Source organism: Aphelocoma coerulescens, chromosome 7, assembly GCF_041296385.1.
Source record: "Aphelocoma coerulescens isolate FSJ_1873_10779 chromosome 7, UR_Acoe_1.0, whole genome shotgun sequence".
In the NCBI taxonomy this organism is placed as follows: Eukaryota; Metazoa; Chordata; class Aves; order Passeriformes; family Corvidae; genus Aphelocoma; species Aphelocoma coerulescens.
Genome location: NC_091021.1, coordinates 20,428,364 through 20,451,809, shown reverse-complemented (window position 1 = coordinate 20,451,809; position 23,446 = coordinate 20,428,364). Strand labels below are relative to the sequence as shown.

The 23,446-nt window shown below is 38.1% G+C and overlaps 1 protein-coding gene across 10 annotated transcripts in view; it reads right to left on the bottom strand.

Annotated features, from left to right (window-relative positions):
• The window catches only part of STK39 (serine/threonine kinase 39), an 89,670-nt gene that overhangs the window by 17,130 nt on the left and 49,094 nt on the right, over positions 1 to 23,446 (bottom strand). For 6 of the 10 annotated variants that reach the window (XM_069020759.1, XM_069020756.1, XM_069020762.1 and 3 more), the window contains 5 exons: positions 22,345 to 22,467; positions 22,188 to 22,220; positions 20,182 to 20,249; positions 3,851 to 3,903; positions 1,940 to 2,008 (listed from right to left, as the gene is read on the bottom strand). In XM_069020759.1, the coding sequence (XP_068876860.1) occupies positions 1,940 to 2,008; positions 3,851 to 3,903; positions 20,182 to 20,249; positions 22,188 to 22,220; positions 22,345 to 22,467 (346 nt within the window). Of the gene's footprint in view, positions 1 to 1,939; positions 2,009 to 3,850; positions 3,904 to 16,434; positions 19,063 to 19,783; positions 19,933 to 20,181; positions 20,250 to 22,187; positions 22,221 to 22,344; positions 22,468 to 23,446 lie in introns of those variants that run through there. The other 4 variants (XM_069020757.1, XM_069020758.1, XM_069020766.1 and 1 more) reach the window with 4 other exon arrangements.

Sequence of the window (23,446 nt, the reverse complement as noted above, 5' to 3'; positions counted from 1 at the left end):
GGCCAAAGTCCTATCACTATGTGTTGAAAAATGGTTAGAGGATCAGGGGCATGGGTCATTGATAGAATTATGGGATCAATAAAAGAACTGTACAAGCAAAAGGCCTGCAAGCAAAGGCTAGTGTGAGAAACTGCCTGCATGAGAAAGCACCTGTGTGAGAAACAGGCCTGAGAACAAAAAGGGAGTTTTGAGGATGTGCAGCTGTGCAGATAAGATGTACTGACCATAAGAAGGGAGGGTGAACTCTGAATTCTTTAATCATAACATAACTAGTAGAAGCTTGCCAATGTAGTCTAATTATGTAGAAGCAGAAATGCACTTTGATAGGTTTAAGCCAATTAAGAGTTAACAAGCTGGTATACTATATAAGTGCCTCTGGATTGCTAATAAACGGAGCTTGCTTTTATCAATCATATTGGTTGTTCTGCAATGTCTTCCCCTGCCGAAGTCGTCGAACTTTTTCTACAGCTATGGGATGGGACTTTGTCACATGAAGGACATCTATTTTCATTTGCCTATCTCCCATCATGAACCCTGCAATATGATAAGAAATCCCATTCATGCTGCCATTTCCACAGAAGTACTGCCACTTTGCATTGAAAGAGAACTTTGCAGCAAAGGGAAAATGAAGAAGGGAAAAGATTTCTCACTGGGTCCCAGGAGGACTTGCATTGTAGCAAGTCACCAGCTGTGACTCAGAGTGCCACTTGACTGCCCAGGCAGGTGGGATAGCCAACAAATAACAATTCTTTTGTTAGCCAGAATTTTTTTTTTTTTTTTTCTAAATGAAAATTCTACCAAAAATATTTTCAGCAGTGTGGTAATGACATTTTTCATACTGGATGTTTAAAGAACAAACTAAGGCCAAGCAACTGCTCTGCCTGAACCCTTAATATAACAGTGCAGCAGAAGTGACTTTGAGAGTGCCTACAGCCTGTACCATCTGCAAGCCTCCCTAAAATACCTTTTCTTTAGAAATAAAGGTAAAAGATTAGATAGGAATTTTTTTTTCTTAGATCAGCTAGAATCTATCTGGATTCTGATCATCCAAAAGCAAAAAGTACTGGCTTCTCTCAGAAGGAGTTTAACTACAAATGCAGAGAGAGTATATTTTAGATAATCTTCCAAGCAAGTCATGAACTTCCGGAGTTGTAAAACACTCTCCATACCACTGAGGAGTTTGGTAAGGAAATCTTAACGTACTGGTAAGAATTTTTTTGCCACAACACAAAAACTGACTTGCTTGTATTTCTCAATTCAGTTCTCCCTCACCTAGCATATATTATCCCCCTCTGATTTTGGTGACTATACATCTACTGGTCTTGAGCATCCAGAAGAAAGGAAGACGGTGCAGAGAAATAAGCACTTACAAATTAATCATCTTTATGAGGTGCTGAATTTCAAATAAAAGAAAAAAATTAAAACATTAGTAAGCATGGAAAAGAAAAATAAAGAAGTATTTTTCAGCTACCAGAAAACATTTCTGATTACCTTTAATTTTTTTTAACACAGAAATAACAACACTAGGTGCAATTTCCATAGGTCCTGAAGTCTTGCTCCTCCTCCTATGAACCCAAACAGAAGACTTACTAACTTCAGAGCTGCCAAAGCACACTTTGCAAAATCCTACTGACAAATCATTTTATTATTGAACAAAAAAATGAAGTTGTCACAAAAATGATCAATCATAGAATTGTCAACAATTCTTCAGGAGAACTATATTATATTACCCCTCTCAAACCACTGAAGAGATCTGACTTCCTAAAGCAATCCTTGGACTGGTATCAAAATCGCCTTGTTGATTGAACTATGCATACATGAAAGCAAATTAGAACAAAAAAGATTTTCTGAAAACCACTATCAGAGAAAACATTTTTTTCACATCCATTTAACACAAACTTGTCACAAGAGCATAATTGCAAACAAAAATGTAATTTACCTATAACTACATCATGGCCATCAACCAGGCCTGCAGAGAACAGTTCCTGAGAAACGCCATCTGCTGTGTCTGTCCAAAAGGTGAAAGGAATAAGTGTAAGAGCCCACAAAAACAACAAGAAGTATCAGTCATTCAATGCAATTTATCAAAAAATGTATTTTAATTCCATCCAAAACACCCATGGAGGCAGGATTTAATTCCTTTAATTAGGAGGAAAGAAGATAATTATCTTACCAGCGTCTGCACAGCAAATCGCACAAGGTAATGACTTGATTCATTGCAAATTCCCTACAGACCTCTCCCGGCCACCAGCATTTCTCCTCTGTTATCTAACTGCATACTTGTACACATTTTACAAGTTCAGTATCTTCACAACCGAGAAAATAAATAAAGCTTTAGTGTGGTTTTCACTGTTTTCTTTATGCCCTCCATTGTTCTGCATATCTAGACAGAGACATGCTGAATAGGCTTTCTTGTTTGTTACAAGTGGGGTAAAGGAGTTACATGAACAGTCATTATTTTGAGATCTAGGTTTTAAATAGCTTTTAAGTATTATGACTCAGGAAATTCAAAGCTTTGGATTGATTTTCTACTAACTGCTGTACCTGAGTGGGTTAATTCCTAAGTCCCTGTGACTAGTACTTTCCCTGGATGAAGACCTTAGAAGGCTTAGATGTAAGTAGGCAGGAACAAGCCTAAATTCTATCTAGGTCTCAACTGTAATGTGGCCCCAACACCAAACATCCTAATGGAGCTCATGCTTTGAGGCAGTTACATGAAGCTGCATCATTTCCTCAAGAAACACAGAGGTGAAAAGCAAGGTAGCTGAGCCAGATGTGGTTTCCGGAGGTAAGAAACACAGCTGCCTTCTGGCTGCCTCAGTGACTGACTACAGAACACTCCTGGTACATCCTCTTATTGTTTGAGCAAGTAAGAATACTCAAATGGCTTATGTAACTGCTTCCCAACCAACTCTTTTGGCAAACCAAGATGTTCTGCGCCCAGTTAAGTAACAGGCCTCTTTTGTTATTACTCATTGCCAAAATCAACGAGAAGGGCAGGTAGACGACACAGAACATACCCATGCACAGAACTACTGCACATCAAAGATACTATGATTTACTGTGAAAGAAATACCTCTTCCAATCTGGATTTACTTTTAGGTGAAAGCTCTTTGAAGACTATTCTAAATAAAGTGAATACTGACTTCTAAGGAATATGAAATAGGTTCATAGTTCAAAGGGTTGCATTTTACCAAGGATGATAGCTTATTACTCAAAATATTAGCCTTCTGTGCATTTTATCCCAGTAATACTCGGTTTTCTTCAAACAAAGGTGACTGTACAAGTCCTTACAACTCTTAGCACTGGAAAGCCTACAGTTCTACAAGTATGCAGTAGAGTTTAAAGTTTCAGTACCAGAATTTCTTTCTGGTGATAATACCAAAGCTAGAGATACAGCTCAACTTTCAGTTGAAGACAGCATTTGACAAATGGTGTGCACTTTATACTCGTTAATAGACCTTTTATTATAAAAGGGAAAGCAACTAAAATATTACCACCATCACCACATACACTTTTATGGCTACTGTATTCTATTTCCTACGATGTTTTCCAAATGTGAAAATGGAAATATTTCTAGGCAAGATCTTATATACCATATAGATCATTTCAATAAGACATGAAATCGATAAAAGTATACTGTGAATAAAGTCTTCTAATGTATATATTATGCAACCTTGCCACTAGAATTTACATGCATTTGCAATTCTTACTCCACTGAGGTTCAATATAAAGCTCTGCACAGTAGGAAACATTCCAGAGAGGCAGTCTGCATTAACCATAAGCAGTAATCCATTTCTGAAATACCTTTTTAAGCAGTAAGAGAATAATTCAGTTGCAGGAGCCTTACCTCTGCCTGGAGTAAACTCAAACCGTATGTCATTAAGTTCTTTCCTGGAGTTCCTGAAAAACAGTCAGTGCATACATTAAAATGTAATGAAGAACAGAACAACTATTCAGTTCCTACACCCAAAGAATACATCTGGCATTGAAAACCACATTTTTGTAGCGTGTATTTCCTTGAAAATACTGCTCTCCCAAAGCACCCAGACTGGAAAGACTGCATTGCATTTTCATGGCAGTATTTTGGGGAAACTAGCAGAAAAATATGCTTGAGTTGAAAATGCGTTCGGTAACATAAAGGAAAAAATTAAGTCCTCTGATAGTTTCATCTTAAAAAGACACTCTGCCATATTGACTCTAATAGTTCAACACAGTTTGAGTCGTGTACCTTTTCCTCCAAGAGCAACAGAAGATTCACTTGGACTTAAAGCTCCCTATCTGAGCTAACATTTATATGAAGATGTTTAAGAGACAAAGTATCCAGCAAATGTTAGCTGCTGAAAAGCAGTGGTGATGCACAGTTGATGCCTGAAGTGGCCACCTAAAATCAGAGACTAGACAAAAATAAGGGAATAAAGGCATGTATTTATTTGAAGGGCCTTCAAAGGTTCACCCTGGGGAGTCCAGAAGCTACTGCCAGGATGGACCCCAAGATGGACCGCAGGTCACGAGTTCTTCACACTTTTATGTTTGGTTCATTTGCATAGCAGGGTTAATTCTCCAAGTAAAGCTTCAGTTAATGATGTCATTTCCCCGAGCTTTCCCCCCCTTTAGAGGCTTTTGGTTTATACTTTTGGGGCCTAGGATGGTCTGAGTGTCCTTGAAGTGCAGGCCTGGAGAGGCTTTGTTATGTGTAACCAGCACGAGAGAGCCGAAATTAACAGGCTACAAGGAACTTCAGAGTTACACACTAGGCAGTACAGGATTTGAAAAATATGAAAGTTAAAACCTAAGGCATCAAGTGTTTATAAAACCATTTCAAAATGAGTGTATTGTTTCACTGACCACCCTTGTCTCATCAATGCGGTTCTACCTACACATAAAATGAGCAGTAAAATGTTAAATCCCAAGGTTTCCTGTCTTCCTGGTTGCCACAAAGAGTGTTTTAACCAGTTCAGTGTGTGACACAGTCATAAGGGAGTTAATACCAATATTAAAGAATTCCTTTAGAGCCTCACACTGTGCCCCAAGCCTCCATTCCTTGCATGTTTACAGCTTCAGGTTTAGTTAATAATTTCTACCATCAACAAAGCATTATTAGCTTCTGCAAAACAGACGTCCATCTCATTTTTGGAAATGGTAAGTCAACTGAGCACAGGGAGGAACCTAATTGCTGTAGCCTGCTCTTTTTCTAATGAATAGCTCAATCCACTTGAAATGCTAATAGCAACAGAATTTTGCAATTCATTATTCTTCTTCTCAGCAAGGAAACTGTATGCAAGCTCGTATTTCAGCATACCAGGCCATGAAGTCTTGCTGTGGGAAAACTAAATCCAATAGGCAGGCATATTCAGCTGTGACTTACAGCTGTTATTGCTTGCTAAGTACTTCTAAGAATATTACAGAGCCAAAACTAGCAACATGCAGAAACACAAAACCCAAAATGATTGGCAACACAGACAACAGCAAGACAGCAAACCCTGAAAAATTAGTATGCCACATGCAGTGCTTTAAATGAAAAGTACTCACTCACTGAATCTACTAAATGCTTCAAAGCTGAAGGAGTTTTGGGTTCCCAAAATTCTACTCTAAATAAAGAACTATAGGAATTTAAGATCACTAACACAAAGCTGCAGATAATGAAGCTAGCCAGGTACAGATTTACAAAGCTCATTTACTTCTGCTGTAGAAGTCTTCTGCCATTGCATGGAATATTACACTGTCTATTTTTGTTCAACAGAGAATTAGTATGAACCTCAGTCTTTCCCCCTTTCTCTCTGTCCTAGAAAAATATGGATGGCTTTCTGTTAAAACAAACAATAACAACAAAAAATAATAATATTAAAAAAAAAAAAAAACCACAAAAAAAACCAAAAAAACAACTTAAGACTCATCTCCAAGTTCCCTTTTGACAAAAACTTGTTTTCCAAGAAAAAAGGGAAAATGCACAGAAATGTAGCATTATTCTTAAATAAGAAATGTCCTGACTGAATGTGAGATGTAACTCAAATATTCATTTCCTGCACATGCTTTGGAAGAAACAAATCAAGTGAATAAAAACTTTCGCACCTTTGCAGAGGTAAGCGAAGTAAGACCCAGATGATCTGTAAGGTCCCTTCCAACCCAAACCATTCTGATTCTGTGACCAAGAAACCTAATACATTAGGTTCCCCAATGATATCTTTCCACAGACCTCCCATAAGTAGAACATCTACCATATAAAAAGGCACTAAGTAATTATGAACTCTTATGAAAATTACCAGTTTTTCACAGCTCTGTGAAAGATGAGCTGCTCCTGATACAGACTCTTTCCTCCAGTAGGCTGCACACGGGGTGTATGTTACTTTGTCTCCAAATTCCAAAACATCCCAAATAAAAAGTTAAGAAGTCAAATCAGTTTATTTTAGTCAAGGTGAAAATTCAATAAAGTTTGATATGTATTCAGCAATCCAACTTTGCTACTGAGAATTGTTACACTCTGAACTATTTTGAACTTAGGACACTGCTGCTTTCTCTATAATGGTATACAACTATCCAGGAAAACAAAACAATGGCAGTTTGGCAAGATTAATTTGCTAGAAGCCTGTAAGTGCTTTTGCTTCTTATTCCATTACCTTCCAGACATTTATTGATTTCCATAAATTATGTATCCCATTATATAATCCACCAAATACAAGATGCACTTGAGTTCTCCCCTAAAAGCTCCTCATGCTCTTTTCCAGCCTTTAGACACTTTTCTGGTTCTAGTTAATGTCACTGTAGTTGCAAATTAGTTTGCTAGTTCCCTCGGTGACAACCATTTGGATTTGTTGATTTATTTGTAAACAGAGTTTCCAAGCAGCGTTTCATTTGTTCCTTTTTTTTTACTTACATCCATTACACTCTTATCATGCAGCAGCACACAAACTTTATTTCTGCTATCTAGAAATAGGATTGGAAGAAAGGCACTTAGTATCTTTGTGATTAATAATTTTATCTTCTTCATCATTTCTTAATGGTTCCTATTTTCTCAAATGCATTTGTGAAGAAGTTATTTCTATTTTAAAATGCCAACTCAGACCTCTTCACCATTTCTTATAATACCTCTTATGTGCTTCTAGCTCTGTGCCATTACAGACTAATGTACCTTGATTATAATGGATAAAACCAGCCCATCCCTCATCTCTTTTTAGAAGTAGTAAATTTTAAGTACTTTTGTGCATTTTATTAAACTGAAAGTTGCTTTTCATTATGCACTCACCTCCAAAGGGAAGAATTCCAAATGTTTGAGTACGGATGACACCAAAGCACACCATGCTAAGACATTCTGGCAGCCATCCTTCTGGCAAAGTAATTTCAGAATCTAGAACTTCTCACTTTGTGAAAGCATGTTCTGCAACTCTTCATAATTATTTTGTTTACATCAGGACCACTTGAGGTGCACACCAAGATTGCTAGATCTGATTTTCAAGGGAATAATGCTTCCTTAAAGAACTCGAAAAAGCACGAGGGCCACCCACTTAGCCCCCCACCTATAAACTTTGGCAATCCTGTCATTAGGATGTAAGAGGAAGATACTTGTTTTGAAGGAAGTTATTTGCAAAACAATGCTAATATTTACCAAAATCAGGATTGGAGAATAAACAAATTATGCAGCTGTTCAGATTGACATGGTTCTACTGACAAAATCATAAGACATGAAAGAGATTCCAGGCATTCACACTTAAAAATAAAGCCTTCAAATAATTACCTAATGATAGCATAATTCCTGCTACAGTCAATTATCTGTGTTCCACATGACTGACAAAAGATCTGTGTTGTTGAATTAAAAGAGAAAACTGTTTGTGTAATGACACAACTGTAAATTAGGCCATTAAATGTCATTATTTCTTTTGTCCTTAAAAGCAGAATGTCTGTCATGCAAGTGCAATTCAAGAAAATGAGATATCTTGGAATTAAACTTTAGGACTAAATCATGCTGGCATACTTTGATTATGTATCAGGCAGTAGATTTCCATTTTTTTTATTACCTTTTTTACCCTCACAAATTTATCCACCATTTCTTATGCAGAGTTATCTAAAACATCAGCTTCTATTTCTGTCTTGGGGTGACTTATTTAGTGTACTTATTTAGTGTAGTGGTTTGGCCCAAAATAGTCATTACTGCTTATCTTCTATGAGATAAGAATTAGGAGAAATGCAAAGCAGGCACCAAACTTGAAAGAATATAAAGAAGTTTATTAACAGACCTAAAAGAAAAAAAAATCATACCACACCTTCAGAACTCTTCTACTCCCCCCCCCCCCTTTCTCCCTTCTCCCACTGACAATGTAAAAAGACAGCCCTTGAGATGTTCAGTCTGTTTACCACTTCCATAATAACCTTGTTTAGTCCATTTAGGAAGAGGACTCTCTCTTGCCCATGCTATGAAAACATTACCACAACGAGACAGCAGCCCAGGTTGGTTCTCTGCTTGCATGGGAGTCCCTTCCCCAACTTGCAGCTTTTCCCACAACTGCTTTTGAGGGTCCACTCGAAGTTTTTTGGGGTACAGTTTTAAGGTTGAGCCATTCAGAAATAAAAGTTCTCTTTACCCATCTCTGGGAACATTTAATCTCTAAGAACTGAGGTTTTCTCCTTTCCCATTTGGAGCAAAAGTCCTCATCACTTCCATTTCTCCCTGTTCAAATTTCTCCTCAAATTACAGCTGTGTCAGCATCTGCCTATCTCAGCGCAGGTGCTTTTGCTCACAAGTACGAGTTGAACGCTCCACCCCCCATGCCTTCATGAAATTACAACGGGTACTCTGATATATCATAGCTTTACAACAGAATTTCAGCTTTAAGCATCTCCTCTTTCTCCTCCCTCAGGTTTTCAGCTCTTCACAGCACTAAAAGGGTTAATCTCACCTAGGCCTTGCAGCTGGAATGTTGCTTATTGCTGTTGGTCACATGATCTGTGCCGGACAGCGGGGCAGCTTCAGCTGAATCTTGGCTGCACTGGAGAGGAGAAGCCGAGCCGCTCTGTCTGCACAGGGCTGGGGGGTGCGGGGGGGTTCCGTGGGTGGAACAGGCCCATCGGCTCCAGGATGGCCGTGGCCCAGCCCGGCCTGGCCCAAGCAGGGCCTGGGCTGGGCCCGCTGGCCCCCGCACAGGGCCCGCAGCCACCTGTCCCAGCACCGGAAACGAGACAGAGAGGCTCTGCGTCTGAGTTTCCTATTCTTTAGTGTGCATCACAGAGGCGTCACAACTTTAAGTGGCTTAAAGAATTGTCCGTATTCAAACTGGCCAGCTGATAGGTTCTGTCAGGTCATAGAGGAGCTGTAAGCACCCCTTTGCAAGAACATCACTTCTGGGACTATGCTTGCTAACCCATGACAATTTCACACAAGCTTCAGTATCTTCCACACAGCCCTCAGGGACAGTCTGTACTCCTGGACGAGATGCATCCTACCATAGCTAAGTAACTGTATATTCTTCCTTCCCAATGTAAGAAAAATATTCTCAGACAAGGTAAACCAAAAGAAGTGCATGTGTGCATGTGTGTAAGAACACTTTTTGTCTCTGAATTGCTTGCCTCATTTTCAGACTTCAGCTACTCAATCATCACATGTGGTTTGCAAAGACTGATGTACAGAGCTAATTGTCCAGGAATACAGGTACTGACAGAATGTTACCCACCACAGCTGACTCATGAGTGGAAGAGACAACAGCAGAATGCAGAATATGTATTCTTTTCTAGAACCAGAAATAAGCTCATCTTTAACCAAAACAGTAGGAACTTTATTATGAAAAGCACCGTAACAGTGGTGCCACATGGCACCTTGTATCAGTCAGCCTTTCCCCTTCTCATACTCCTATTAAGTCCCATTCCCATCAGGACAGAATTTCCCCCACTACCAGGGACTAATGACACTGGCCAAGTCTAAGTCAGTGTGCTTTAACAAAACACACACACACACATCACAATTATCTCACTTATATAAAATTTCAGCCCCACAGATGCTCCTACCATCTAAAATTTGAGTTGCATTGAAACTACCGTGGAAGCAAACTAAGTTAGAATGGAAAAAACAGGACAGCATAGCCTAAGGAGCAAGGGCAAGCAGTCTGGCATTTGCACTATCTCACTGCAGTTGTTGGTGTAATTAAAACCACAGAAAAATTCACATTACTTGTTCATTCAGACTGCAGAGAAAGCAGAAGTTCACATCAACATGAAATGGACTAATCAGAGTGATAGGTGGGTTGTACATCCTAGAGCTGTACTCATCCAATTTTCATCTACATCTCTGGGGCAAGATCTTCGTGCATACAACAAAAGAAAAATAATTGAGGGGGCAAAAGTGCAGAAGACTGTGGCTTGCAGGTTTGTTTAAAAAAAATTTTACTCACTTTTTTTTTCTTGCTGGAAAAAATGCTGGAGAGACAAATGTTATTTGGCCTCACCAAATGTCACTCAAATTCAAAAGGTCATCTGCCTTCTCTCAATAACATGTCACCCATTTTTTCCTTTCACTTGCTTAAGGCAGAAAGCACAAGATAACAAGGCTACATGGGGAACTGTGTTTTTCATAGTGTTAGCTTATTTCACAAGTGTTGTATTTTTTATTAAAAGCAGAATGTTAAGTATTAAATACCTGTAGTGATCATCTGTAGTATCTGTTTCTTATCTCAGTTTTGATTAATTAAAACTTTATTTCAACTTTATTTACAGAACATAGTTAATAGACTCACAACAGTGAAATACAAACTGACACTTTATTTTCAATATTATAAAGAGGATGAGGGAATAAAATTTTAGAAAGTAAACATATCCATTCACCCCCTATTCAAGGTTTAACCAGGTCTCATTTTTCTATATATTTATGTTCCCTGCCTTACAATTTTCTTATGCTTCAGCTGTGGGAATTTAGCTACTGATCTGGGACAGAGCAAGTGAGAATCCTCTCCTACCTCAACAGAAATCACAGCTCACTTCTTTCCTGCCCCTGCCTCCTTTATTTTTTCCTTGACTTCTGAAGTCATGGTACTATGCACACAGATGAAACAAAGGAGGAATAAGAGGAAGTCTGTTTATTAATGTAAGTTTGTGAATCAGAACTTGAAGGCTCCTGTGAGATCATATAAACACAACAGAACAGAGCATTTGTAAAGAAGCATTAGCCTCCTGAGGATTTGCCACATGCTTATGTAAACCCCTTTCTATCACTTTCATGCTCAGTTATCATTTACTAATCAATATCCAGGCTTCTCCATTACAAATTACCATACTATCAAGAGCAGATCATGCCTGTTCAGCACTGTGGAGATGGTTCTTCTCAACTTACTTTTAATTACTTCAGGTCAATTCTAAATTAAATGAAAAGGCATTGCTGCTAACTTTTGGTAAGAGCAAAAGAGAAGTTTGAATTCTCTTCTACTTCCAGATTGCCACCAAGAAGAATGGGACTAAAATCTCTCTCTGTATTAATAAAATGTGGTCCCAAAATAAACAGTTATTTGAAGTCCATTAAAACCTTACCATTTACTTCAGTGGTAAATGAAAAAATTTCTGGAAAAACTCCATGCATGAGTTTACAACTTAGTCCCCATTATATATATTACTGGAAGAAGGAAATATGTTTAGTATACGATGTTTCAAGATCAAGGTATAGGACTCAGAAGCTAAATACACAAAAAAATGCTCACATGATTAAATGCTTTCTTGTCAACTGCCTTGATGACTACTATTTAATCATCACATGATCTTGGGTAAAAAGCAGATCCCTGAGATGTTGCAAACACTTGTTAACCAGTACACATCAAGAGGTAGCAGCAACACTAACAGCAAAGCACAGCCATATGATGCTTTCAGGAGTGGAAAACAGCCAGCGTCAAAATGAAACACTGTCATTTGGCTGTTAAGCTGCTGGAATGAGACAGCAGCTACCTGTTAAAGATTTACTATCTGTATGGCACTTACCACACAGAAAAGGCAAGTGTACATTAAAAAAATCAGCCACCAAGGGAATTGTTATGGTCACAATCAGATCAGCCAGGAACACTGTCCAAGGCAGCTGACAGCTCCTCCTTCAGGAAAGGTCCTTACAGCACTTCTATGCATAGCTGATAGGTCCAAATTGCTTAAGGCTCAAAAGAAACTGAGGTGCTTTCAGTCTAGTAGAAATGGATGGGATAGGAAACTGAAACTAAGAAAATGTGTGACAGAAGAAACACAAGAGAACTGATACACACAAGTCTGCAAAACTATGTTTAACATTTTAAAAGTGACATACATAAGTCCTTTCTCTCAATCCACTGGTTTACAGCCCCAAGTCTACATATCATGACAAAGAAGTGTTAGAACTAGAAACATTTTAGATATATCTATATCCAAATATGCTTCTTCTCTTTTTCTGCAGTTGCTGATGCCAGAGGCTAAATCAGAACATTAAAAGCCGTTCAATTTTTTGACTTGCTATGTTCATTTCCAGCTAAGTCAAGCAGCAAATTCTGAAACAGTATTTTTTGCCTCAGTTATCAGTGACTCATTTCACTGCACAGACAGTGAAAAGCAGTATTCACTTGCATCATCTTTTTTGAGGTTCACACCTCCTACATGCTCTCATACATCAGCAGGTGGAAATAACTTTGGGGAAGAGCTATCAAGATTTTTTGCAGCAGAGATGGCATTATTGATCATAAGTTTTTTCCTCTGAAATTATTCCTGAAGTAACACAGAAGTTTTTTTAAGAGCAGTGGTAAAGATTTAACTTCTGAAAAGCATCAGTTTTTAACAAGTACTTGAAATACAAGGAAGGGCAGTACACAGTTATACTTAGAATTTATTAATGTGGTAAAATCTCAATGCTTGGTAGAAACCAGAAGTGATCTAAAACAGTCTTTTCCCTAGAAAGAACTGGAATTAAGTACAGATAACATCAGTAATGTTAAAAAATAATCACCTAGAAGTATTCAGAGAGAGCATTTCATAACAGAAAGGACAACGTGCACATGATTTGATCACTTTGTTAAACATTACAGCGCATTGTGGTTATAGTTGCCTTTCTGGATTTGCCTGTAATTTAACTTATCCACTCCGAGTGTTATCTCTGAAAGATCTCTGTATGTCTTGGTACCAAATATTATTGATCAGTGGACACTTTAAGGAAGTCAAACCTGTATTAGCTGCATGGCTGAAGTGGTACACCATCTGCCTGACTGATAAGAAATACCAGAGCAACTCAGAGATTAGGCACGCAAAGCTTTGCTTTGTATGCTTCTGCATGCCTGGTGCACAAGAAGAGGGATTATAACCTGTTATTCCAGTGAAAAATTCTTCAAGTAAAGCGCTGAAAAATAGACACAATGCTTGAAGCAAAATTTCAGTTCCTTAAATCAGAAAGCGTGAAAGGCCAATCATTGCCAGGAGGCTAAGGGTGTTTCAGAATAGAGCCCTAGAAAAGTGATTTTATTTATGAAAACAAGACAAAAGACTTACAACAAGTTCTACAGGTATATGGAGTTTTTATATAGAACCTTAAGTCCCCAGTGCACAAAACAGGCTTTGAGGGGAAGGCACAGAGAAACTTTTTACTTTATCCAAATCAAAGAAAATTTTATACATGTTGAATCAAAAACTCCCTGGATGGGTGCATCCTTCTAATGCCACTGGCTCAGAGTTTTACAATCCTGATGACCTATCAGTATATTACCATCAGAACCAAAGGAGACTTGTAGGTAAACCAGAACGACATCTGAGCCACCATAAAAATGATAACAACCTGCCTATCATCCATCTAAAAGTCATGGATCCCAACTAGCTTATCAGAAAGAGTGGGAGGCATGGAAAGAAGTCTAAGCTTTGTTGTAAAATCTTCAAAGGTTTCATCTGGTTATCCTGCCAGACTTGATCTTTCCAGCAAATCAGCTTCACCAGCAAAGCCTGCTCCTATGTTAAATCCTTGTCACACCTGTATCCCAGTGCACCTCCTGTGGCTGTCCACTGGCCACACTAGAGGAGCAGTGACAAATGCCTTGTGGGGCAAAACAGAATAAATAAAATGAGTTCAGTTAAAATTTTGCCTTCCCCTCAAAACTATCAGAAGTCACAACCAAACCAACCAAAACCTGGCTGCTTTACAGCGACCCAATACAGTCCCAGAACACGCCTACCAGTGGAAAGACAGAGAACCACACCACTAAGTGGGAACAGAAAAAAATGTTTCAAACGGTTCCAGCCCTGCCCAATGTACAGCACCACATTCACAGGCATCTCTAGAGCAGATGGATGAAGATGGAAGATGTAGAGGGATTCCTCGAGGAACAAGGGCATATGATACCCCAGGACAGTCTGGGCAGTCTGGGCACCCCAGGGCTGCTGCAGAAGAACCCCTGAAGGGGCCTCAGCCTGCAGACAGGCTCGTAAGACACCTGACAGCAGGCAGCTTTGAACAGCCTTGGGAAAAGCTACACGCTGGTCGGCTCCCCCGCTGCTTAGAGGCTGTCCCGTGGGAATAGGGCGTGAAGCTTTGTAAAGTAGATACAAGTGAGTGTAAGTAAACAATAAAGGAAGCACAATGCTCAAATCGTATCGGTGTTCGTATGGTGACTCCGGCCGGCTCCCCTGCGCTCAGACCCCCCCCGCTAAAGGAAGAGTGTGGTCTCTCAAGGTGAAAGAAGTGTTTTAAAAAGTATTAGAAAAATGTCTAATTAGAATCGGATTTTGAATTATCAAAATGCAAACCCTATTACAGTTGACAAGTAATGTACATGCCATTAATAATACAAATAAAATTACTTTTAATACTGAGGTCAATTCAAGCTTTAAATTGTTTCCTTTAACATAAAGAAGGTTGGGGGTGGTACTTAGGCTTCATTGTTATTTTTTGTTTCTCCTCCTTTTTTTTCTTTTGTACATAGTACAATAAAATTTCAGAATGGAATAAAAAAGCTCCAGCAATTTTAAAATTTCAGCATCAGCAACATCCCCAAATGCAATTCCTGCATAATTTACAACCACAGCTGTGCAGGTTAAAAGCCTAATTCCTTTCATCTAAATATTTAGACATGCAAATCTTCTTCATAACCTAAATTTAATAAGCAAAAAAAATATATTGATTCCTTAGCTCAAGAATTATAAATTTTACATACAAGAATTGTTTTGATAAACAAATATACCATTTCTTTTTAAAAAGTGATGGTATAGCAATTGCATACAGGATAATCTAGGTCATAATTAAAATTAATTTTTCAAATTTTAATTTATTTTCAATAAAAATACAGCAAGGCATAAAAACATGCTTAAGTAGTGAATAATAAATACATAATTTATCATTTTTTAAAAGCAAGCTTTGAAGGAAATAATAGATGTAAAAAGAAAAGGCAGGATTAGAATCAATAGTTTAATCAAGGGTTCTGGCTTATTGATTTCAGTCATGATTTAATCATGGTTATACAGGCTATTTAAATGAAATCTCCATGCTGTGAAAATAAAATTCAGTTCAGTAGCCACATCCCACACCTCCCTGATTCCCAGGACAAACCCTTAGAGGTGATGGCAAAATAAAGCTCAATACTGTAATTACAGGTACATGTATTTCAAGAATCCTACAAATGGTTTTGTTCATTATGTTTTTTACTGGATCAATTCCCAGACTATAGAGAAGTTTTGTTACTTTACAGCAGTAAATCTACTCCACAGCTGGGAGTCAGTTTGTGGATTTTGTCATAAAATATACTTGATAAAAGAAGCCACTATAATAGCAAAAATGTTGAGAAATACCTATTCTTGGTGAAAGATACACACCAGCCCCACTTCTTACAAAAGAAACTGAAATGATGGAAGTTTTTGCTTAAGAAAACAAAACTAGAAGGATAAAAAAATAGTAATAATAATAAAAAAATTCATTGAGAACTTTGACTTATAGTACTAAGCCAATTATCAAACTCATTCTGCTCCTAGCCAGAACAGATTTTGGGGTTTGCTTGTTTATAGTTTTTGAAGGTTTATTCCTATAAATGCAAGCCTCAAACTTACGTACAAACTTAAGCTCTACTAGGTACCTCCAGCCAAGTACATTTTTCCTATGATTTACACGTAATTAATTTTGTAAGAAAGAGGTCAAAAAACCAGGCCAGTATAAAAGCAGGAAGATCAGCACTTGAGCTCCTGCTCAGACTAGTGAGTAATACCTCATCGTCTGTGTTCTGGTACACACAGGAAATCACATTTGACTCAAGTCCTAACAACTCTCCTGCTGCAGCGCTGAACAGGCAACCACCTGCTATCAGCTACTCCTTGGACTTGTGTCTGCACAGATCCCCAGAAGCTGTGTTTCTCATCAAATGCCACACAGTTTCCAGCTACATTAGCAGAAGAAATGTTTTCTATGAAATACACACACAAACATTTGTATGTAAATAACAGAATGACATTACAGGCAATTCTGCCTTAGCATTTTCTCTACACTTTATTTAAAATAAGCAAAACCAGAAATATTCCATTTGCCAGTAAAACATTTCCCTTTGCCCCTTTTATTCTTCCATAGGCTTAATTCATCTAGTGTGCAGGAACTGTATTAAATTAGATCCTGGGACATTCCAAATTACTGTCAATAAATTATCTTCCCGTCACAAGAGTTAATTTAAATATCTTAGATTGCTTCAGATAATTTGCAATTCTTAACTATTAACCATTAATAAGTCTCCTACTTTAACATGAAATATCTCTGTTATTAATCCAAGTAGTCAAATCCTCTAATACTGACTTTCCTAAATCTGTAACGGCAACAGTTTGGTGGTTAGATTGGAAACTTCAAATCAAGGGTGGTAAATCCTCCCCATTTCCTTTCCCTGGTGCTGTGAACAGTCTTGTTGGAGGACTAAATCACAGACAATTGCCTTCAGACCCTCTTTGCAGAGCTCCTGCCAGGGTCTGCTGCGAAGACACGCAGTGTGCACAGCCTTACCGGAAAAAAATGTGGATTACAGATTTCATTCCTCCCTACTCTCAAATACCACTTCCTCCTGAGGCTGGGGATACAGAAGCATCAGCACCTCAATGTAACAATCGCTCCGTCTGGGTCAGAGTTACATGCTGTGGCACTAGATCAAGCCAGCGAGAACCAGTATTTTCAGTTTACTGCAAAATTCAAGCACAGTCTCCTAACTACACTTGAGCTTTAAAACACTAATGGCCCATATTAAGCATTTAATACTAGAGCCTTTCAAGAGCTTTGCATGGAATTACCTAAAACAGACTGCTGCTAATTTCCCTTCTGGGACAATGTACTCTAAGACACAATAGTGCAAAAGACAGAAAATAAATTGGAAATTGCTGTCTCCAGCTGATGAAGCAACCCTGACAGTAGAGAATTTTTTAACAAGTTAGTTCACACTGAGAAAACTATGAAAACAGAAAGGTATTAAATACAAGTTAAGGACAGATGAATCAGTTAGTCTGGATGGTTTTCAACTTGAGTAAGGGAGTTAAATACCACCACTTGTATAAAGAGTACTATGGGATTCTTTAAAGATTATTTCAGACTGTGAGTTGTGCTTCTGATCCACAACAAGGCATTTGCAGTAACAGAGGATGGTGTTAATTTAGCACACCCTACTGAATTACTGAGTGAGTCCAAGCCTGCTCTGATTGGGAAAAAAATAACAGAACCTGACTATCCAGGTAAAGAATTACTTAAATGTAATTGTTTCTTCTGCCAGAATTCCTCCTTTTTGAAAGTAATTTTTAATTTTTATGGGTACTAGTAACCTTGTTCTGGAACATACTGCTAGGGAAAAAAAAGCAATCATCTGAAATGTGATGGGCTGTCATAGTATAGCCTCACTGTAGAAGAGGAAAAAAGAGCAAAGCAGAGGAGCACTTTCTTCCTGCCCAGCTCCCACCACCTCTTGTTACTTTTTAAGGTTGCCCATCTCCCTACCCTTTGCCATGTCCCAAATCACCAGGCACTACTCTTTAAACCTTATGGTGCCTACTCATGAGCCTCATATTAAGCTGTTTCTGCCCAAAAAGCTCTAAATGTTCACATCAACTTCTGTGACAAAGTCTCAACAGTGCAGAGGGTCAACAGTGAAGAGGAAGTACAACTCCAGTGCTATCAAAGGTACCTTGCTAAAGACAATATATATAGTCAGCCAGTGGCTGCCCTGAGCTTTGGTGAATGTTCCATAAGCAAAATAACTCTTGCCTTTACATTTAAAGACATTCTGAATACTAGCTCTGAATCTACACTGCTGAGCAGAGATATAGGGAGCTTGTAGCCCTCATGGTAAATAAGCCCTTCGCAAAGTGCCAACCAAAAGAAAAGTAGTACCTAGTGCAGCCCACAGCCCTACCCTCCCCCCAAACATACCCAGAGAGCTCAGGTGCCAGCTCTGACCCTACTCATATGCTCAGGCTGCCATCAGAAGCAAAGCCTATGCAAAGATTTCTAACCCTGCCCACCTCCTACCGCCGAGACAGGACATAGCCAGAGCTTACGTGGGACAGAGGTTGGCACCATAGAGCATTCCTCCCTCAAAAGCAGGACAGTTAAATTAACAAAACTCTACAAATTACACATCAGATTTTTGGTTTTTTCAAGACACTGCCAACAGTGTTCGCAGGCTCCAGAGTGTATCTGCTTTTCAAGACTATTTTTTTCTGTTTAAAGGAAAGTTTCTGATGCGTAAAACTGAAATTCTTGTTTCTTCCCCCTCTACCAATAATCACCTAAACGTTCATAAGAAATTAAGCTTTGCTTCTAGGGAGTGGGAATCTTTTCCACCCGGGAATTAAAGAGTATCCTTAAAAAGAACAAAAGTTCATTGTGGAAATGGAAACTCAAGTCTCCCAGGATCAGTCTTCCTTCACTCCTGGCTTAAAAGCTGCAGAAAACTGAAAGGACAATCCCTGATGTTTCACTATACTTGCAGGTCTAAAATGTTTGCCCTCTGAATATGCCAACACTGCAAATAACTGGGTAGAAGCTAATCACTCTCTGGGTTTCATGATAATTTATAAATACCCAAAGCACCTCGCTGGTACATCCACACAGCAGTACAAATTGGTCTGTTTGTAAATGGTTTCAGCTACCTGTCAGCAGAGAGATGAAAAAGAATATTGATAGCATAACTGGGCAGTTATGTAAATTGGACAACAAAAATGATCCCAAATAATCTCTAAGTCTTCTCTATCCCCACAATAAAATTCATTAATCCTCCGTTCTGTGAATAACCTTCGGCAGCCATGCAATTTTTTTGCAGCTGTCACTAGAAAAGTAGTCAAAGAAAAGGGAAGAAAACAGATTTTGAAAGTTGGCACTCATTCTGTGTAATTGGGGTTTTTTTTCTGATTACTAACAGTTGAAACCAGGACACTGACAATTTTTGATGTTACTGTTTTAAAGCTATTTGTTATGAATAAATCTGCTATTTGTTTCTAACATACTGGTTGTAATTTTCTAATTATTTCTGACTTCTTATCTTTTTATTAGCATAAATAATATTTAACTTTACTCCATAGCAATAATTAGGAATTTATAATCCCTTATAGATATCCTGTCAACACAAACTGGATGTAAGCAAGTCTTAAAGTGAGTGGTAATAAGTTTTTTAAGAAAAAACATTAAAAAGCTATCATACACATAAAAAGCTAGGAAGGTTTCATATGAAAAAATAGTTTTATCCAAGAACTAGACTGTATAATTAAGCAATTCAAATCTTAGTTAGAAACTGATTTTAATTAAAGGTAATCTGACTCATTTTAACTAAGTAAAAATTTAAGTCCGACAACATATTTGTACCCATTTTCTAAAATGCCCATCACTTCTCCACAGTGGCTGATCAAACTTGCCAGTGAAAAACATTTTAAGTAGGCAACTTGTAATACAGCTATGGTTTATTTCTGTCAGAGGCTGACTGCTGAAGTGTGAAAGAAACTCATTAAAAACTTCTCACTGTGATTCTACATTATAAGAAAAAAAAAGAAAGAAAATACTTAATGAAGGGTACACTTCGCCTGAAGACACATTCATATTCTGCTTTTCATTTTATACTATTTCAGTAAATAAAAGACAGCTATTACTCACAGAAACACTATTCATACTGGTCATACTGGGAGATTATACACTTCAACACTGATTTTATGTTAATATTATGAAAGTAATGAGGGAAATCAAGATAATACAGCTAAATAAATAGAAGGCTCTCTTACCTTAATCTTAAGACAAGATTCACCGCACATGGAACTTCACTATATTCCTCACTAACAGCAGGCTGAGACTATTAGAGAAAAAAGCAAAAAGTCTTGTAAAGGATGCCAAAGGAAAAAAAAAATCACAAAAAACTTTCCATGCTAACAGTCTGAAGTTAGCACAGAATATTTAACACATTCTCTAACTCTCAGAAACCCTTTAAACACTTTCAGTACACAGTCTAAAGTAAAACTCTCATATTTCAATTACAAACAAGTAATAAATAAGGCCTGCATTAGAGCACTGAGTGTAGGAGCTTATAATCCACCTTCCATCAAAGCAACAATTACCTATTAAATAATATGCACACAGAGAGAATTCCAAACTGTTACTCACATTATTTTTGTGTAACAGTTTTGGTTGTTAAGGAAGTCGTACATCTACCCATATTCAAGGAACTAGCAGCGTATCATAGCAGGTATCACAGCTCAGAGGATGTCTTTCACAGAGAAAAATCAGGAACACTGGTATTTTTCACATTACCACTCCTCCCTCACACTCCAATATCCTCCCCAGCTCACAACTAAAATCTGTATGAAGCCTCAAGCAAAAGTGTATTCTACATACAGAATGCACCAGGCTCCTCTACCCTACTATGATTTCATACCCAACTTGGCATAATGTCACCACTCACAGAACAGCCTGTTCCAAGGTTACAAAGGGTTCAAAAGCCCTCCAAAAATAAAGACTTGCATCACAAATTTCATTTGACATTTCATTTTTTTCAACAGTTTTCCATATCAAAGCTATTAAAAAGTTACACAAGACCCATATTTTATATTCTGTGTTTTCAGCAAACATTAATGAATATTTGGAAAATTATTTTTCACAATCACTAAAATAAGAAGGATTTTTTCTGCTTCAATTAAATTCCTTGCATTCATATAAGCTACTACTATTATTTCTGCATCTTCAACAGACATGTTATGTCAGTGTATAGGAATGTGCATCCCAAAGACCCAAGAGGCACATACCAACAGTGACAAGATGCACTAGTCTTACTTCCAAGTCATCTTCTAGAGCATTTCAGGAAAAAATCAACAGAAGACTTCAAGCAGAGGATTTTTTCTCCTTCATAAATTAAGCAACTTTTTTTATTATGAGTTACGTATATAAACTGAGGCACAAGCAGTAGAACTCTCAACATCTAAGACAGAAAGACTACGTGGTGAAAGTCCTTCTTTGTACCCAACTTACATAAGGTAGCTCAGATGCTGAAGAGCTGTGTAAATTAGGTCTGCAATGGAGAGACTGGGGTCATCAGAGGAGCTAACAGGACTAAATCCAGCAGGAAGCTGCTAGGCTTTTAGAAGATTTCTCTGACACCAACGAAAATCAGAGAATCTAAAACTGCAGGTGAAGTGGCAAGGGTCACCCACCCAAAGAAAAGACATTTTTAAAGACCATTTAGTCTGTAAGCCATAATCCTATTAAACAATTGTTTACAGCAGTGATGCTTCCCACACTCAGCACAGGGCCATGAAATTCTATACAGTATTTTATTCTTCTGAATTAAATCTAATATGCTTCAGTACTGAACTATTTTACTGTGTATGGAAGGAAATATTTTAATTATAAGCTACATGTCATGATACAGATCCTAAGAAGAAAAAATTATTTGGAGATGTTCTGGCTACTCCAACGCAGCCTTCATTACCCTGACAGACAGTAATTAGTGTGATCCAGTTATGAAGATTCATTTAAAACAGCCAAACTACCTATCTTCATGAATTCTCCTGGGCACAAACATAACATGATTTTTAAATTCCTATCCATCTTATCCACTGTGTGCTGAAGTTCATTGTTACAGGCACAATGGCATACAGCTCTATCCTCACATGCACCTGCTATACAAGGCTGCAGAACAACACCTGCACCTCAATTCACATTTTTAACAGCAGACATGAAAAAGAAATCCCTTCACTCAAACACTTGGAAGAAAAAAAATTGATAAAGACATTTTTACCTCTGTGTTCTCCTCCTCTTTCAGTCTTCGTGACTGGAAAACAAACACAGTGAGATACGAGCTATGCAGCTTTATGCAACAAAGATCCAGAAATACTAACAATTAACAGAAAGAATATCTTGCAGAGTATAAATGTCTTGGCACAAACAGAAAGTACCTTTTCCTGAGAAATAGCAGCTTTGCCTTCCTCACTCTTCTCATCCATTTCATCATCACTCCATTCCCAGTCCCCATCTTCTGTTTTATGGAGGTGACCACTGGAACCTGGCACTCGTCTGACCTACCAAAATATTGTTTACCATTACACAAATACCTTTAGTCTATATTGGTGTTCTGGTTAATCAGCAATTATTTGCTATTTTTATTCTATGTGCTTTCATTAATTTGCTGCAGGAGCCACTAACATATTCTAATATCTGACCTCCTTAAGCCAGTGGGAATAGCTAAGCTATACAAAATTCATATAGGGCAACAGGCTTGGATATATTTTAGTACCACTTAGGAACAAGCTCAAGTAGATGACAACTGCTCGCTGCTTGAAAGGAAAGGAAGCCATTCAAGGGAGCAGAAGTTACACAGACAAGGTTCTTGGGACGCAAGTCTCAAAAATGTGATTGCTCTGCTAAAAAGCTTTAAAACATGTAGAGGTTTTAAGAATACCTTAACAGCAAAGTTATCCTTATGAAAAAAAAAAGCAGCAGCTGTATGCAGCCTGAGGTAGGCAGGCATGCACCACTCCAGACTAGCTGGGCCGACTCCTGTAGATAAACAGACCAATGAGGCATCATAGGACTACCCTGCAGCTAAATCTGAAAATCAAATACTCTCATGGTGCCACGTTGCTCTTTTTCAGAGCTGGACGACGCGCTTGTTTTTCCCCAGATCATGTTTAGCCCACAACCATTCATCCAATAACTCTTCCCACACCTATGCATTTTGAGACCCTCGAGATGTCTGGAAGCACAGCACAATAACCAGCAGCCCTGATGGTGTTCAGATTAGAATCAGTTTCTCTAATTATTTCACATCACTGAACCAACATACAGTTCCCACTGCATAACTTCAAATCCTTGTATGGGTAAGCTCCACAGTGCTATAATTTTGTAAAGCTTAAAGGATTTCCTCCTGCTTTTCAAATTTAAGAAAGGAAAAGAAGTTATTTCAGAAAAGTGCCTGTACATTGGTAAGAGAATAAAAGGAACAAAACATTCACAGCACACAAAAGAAAAGAGCTAATTTGGCAGAAAAGCTGTTTCAGG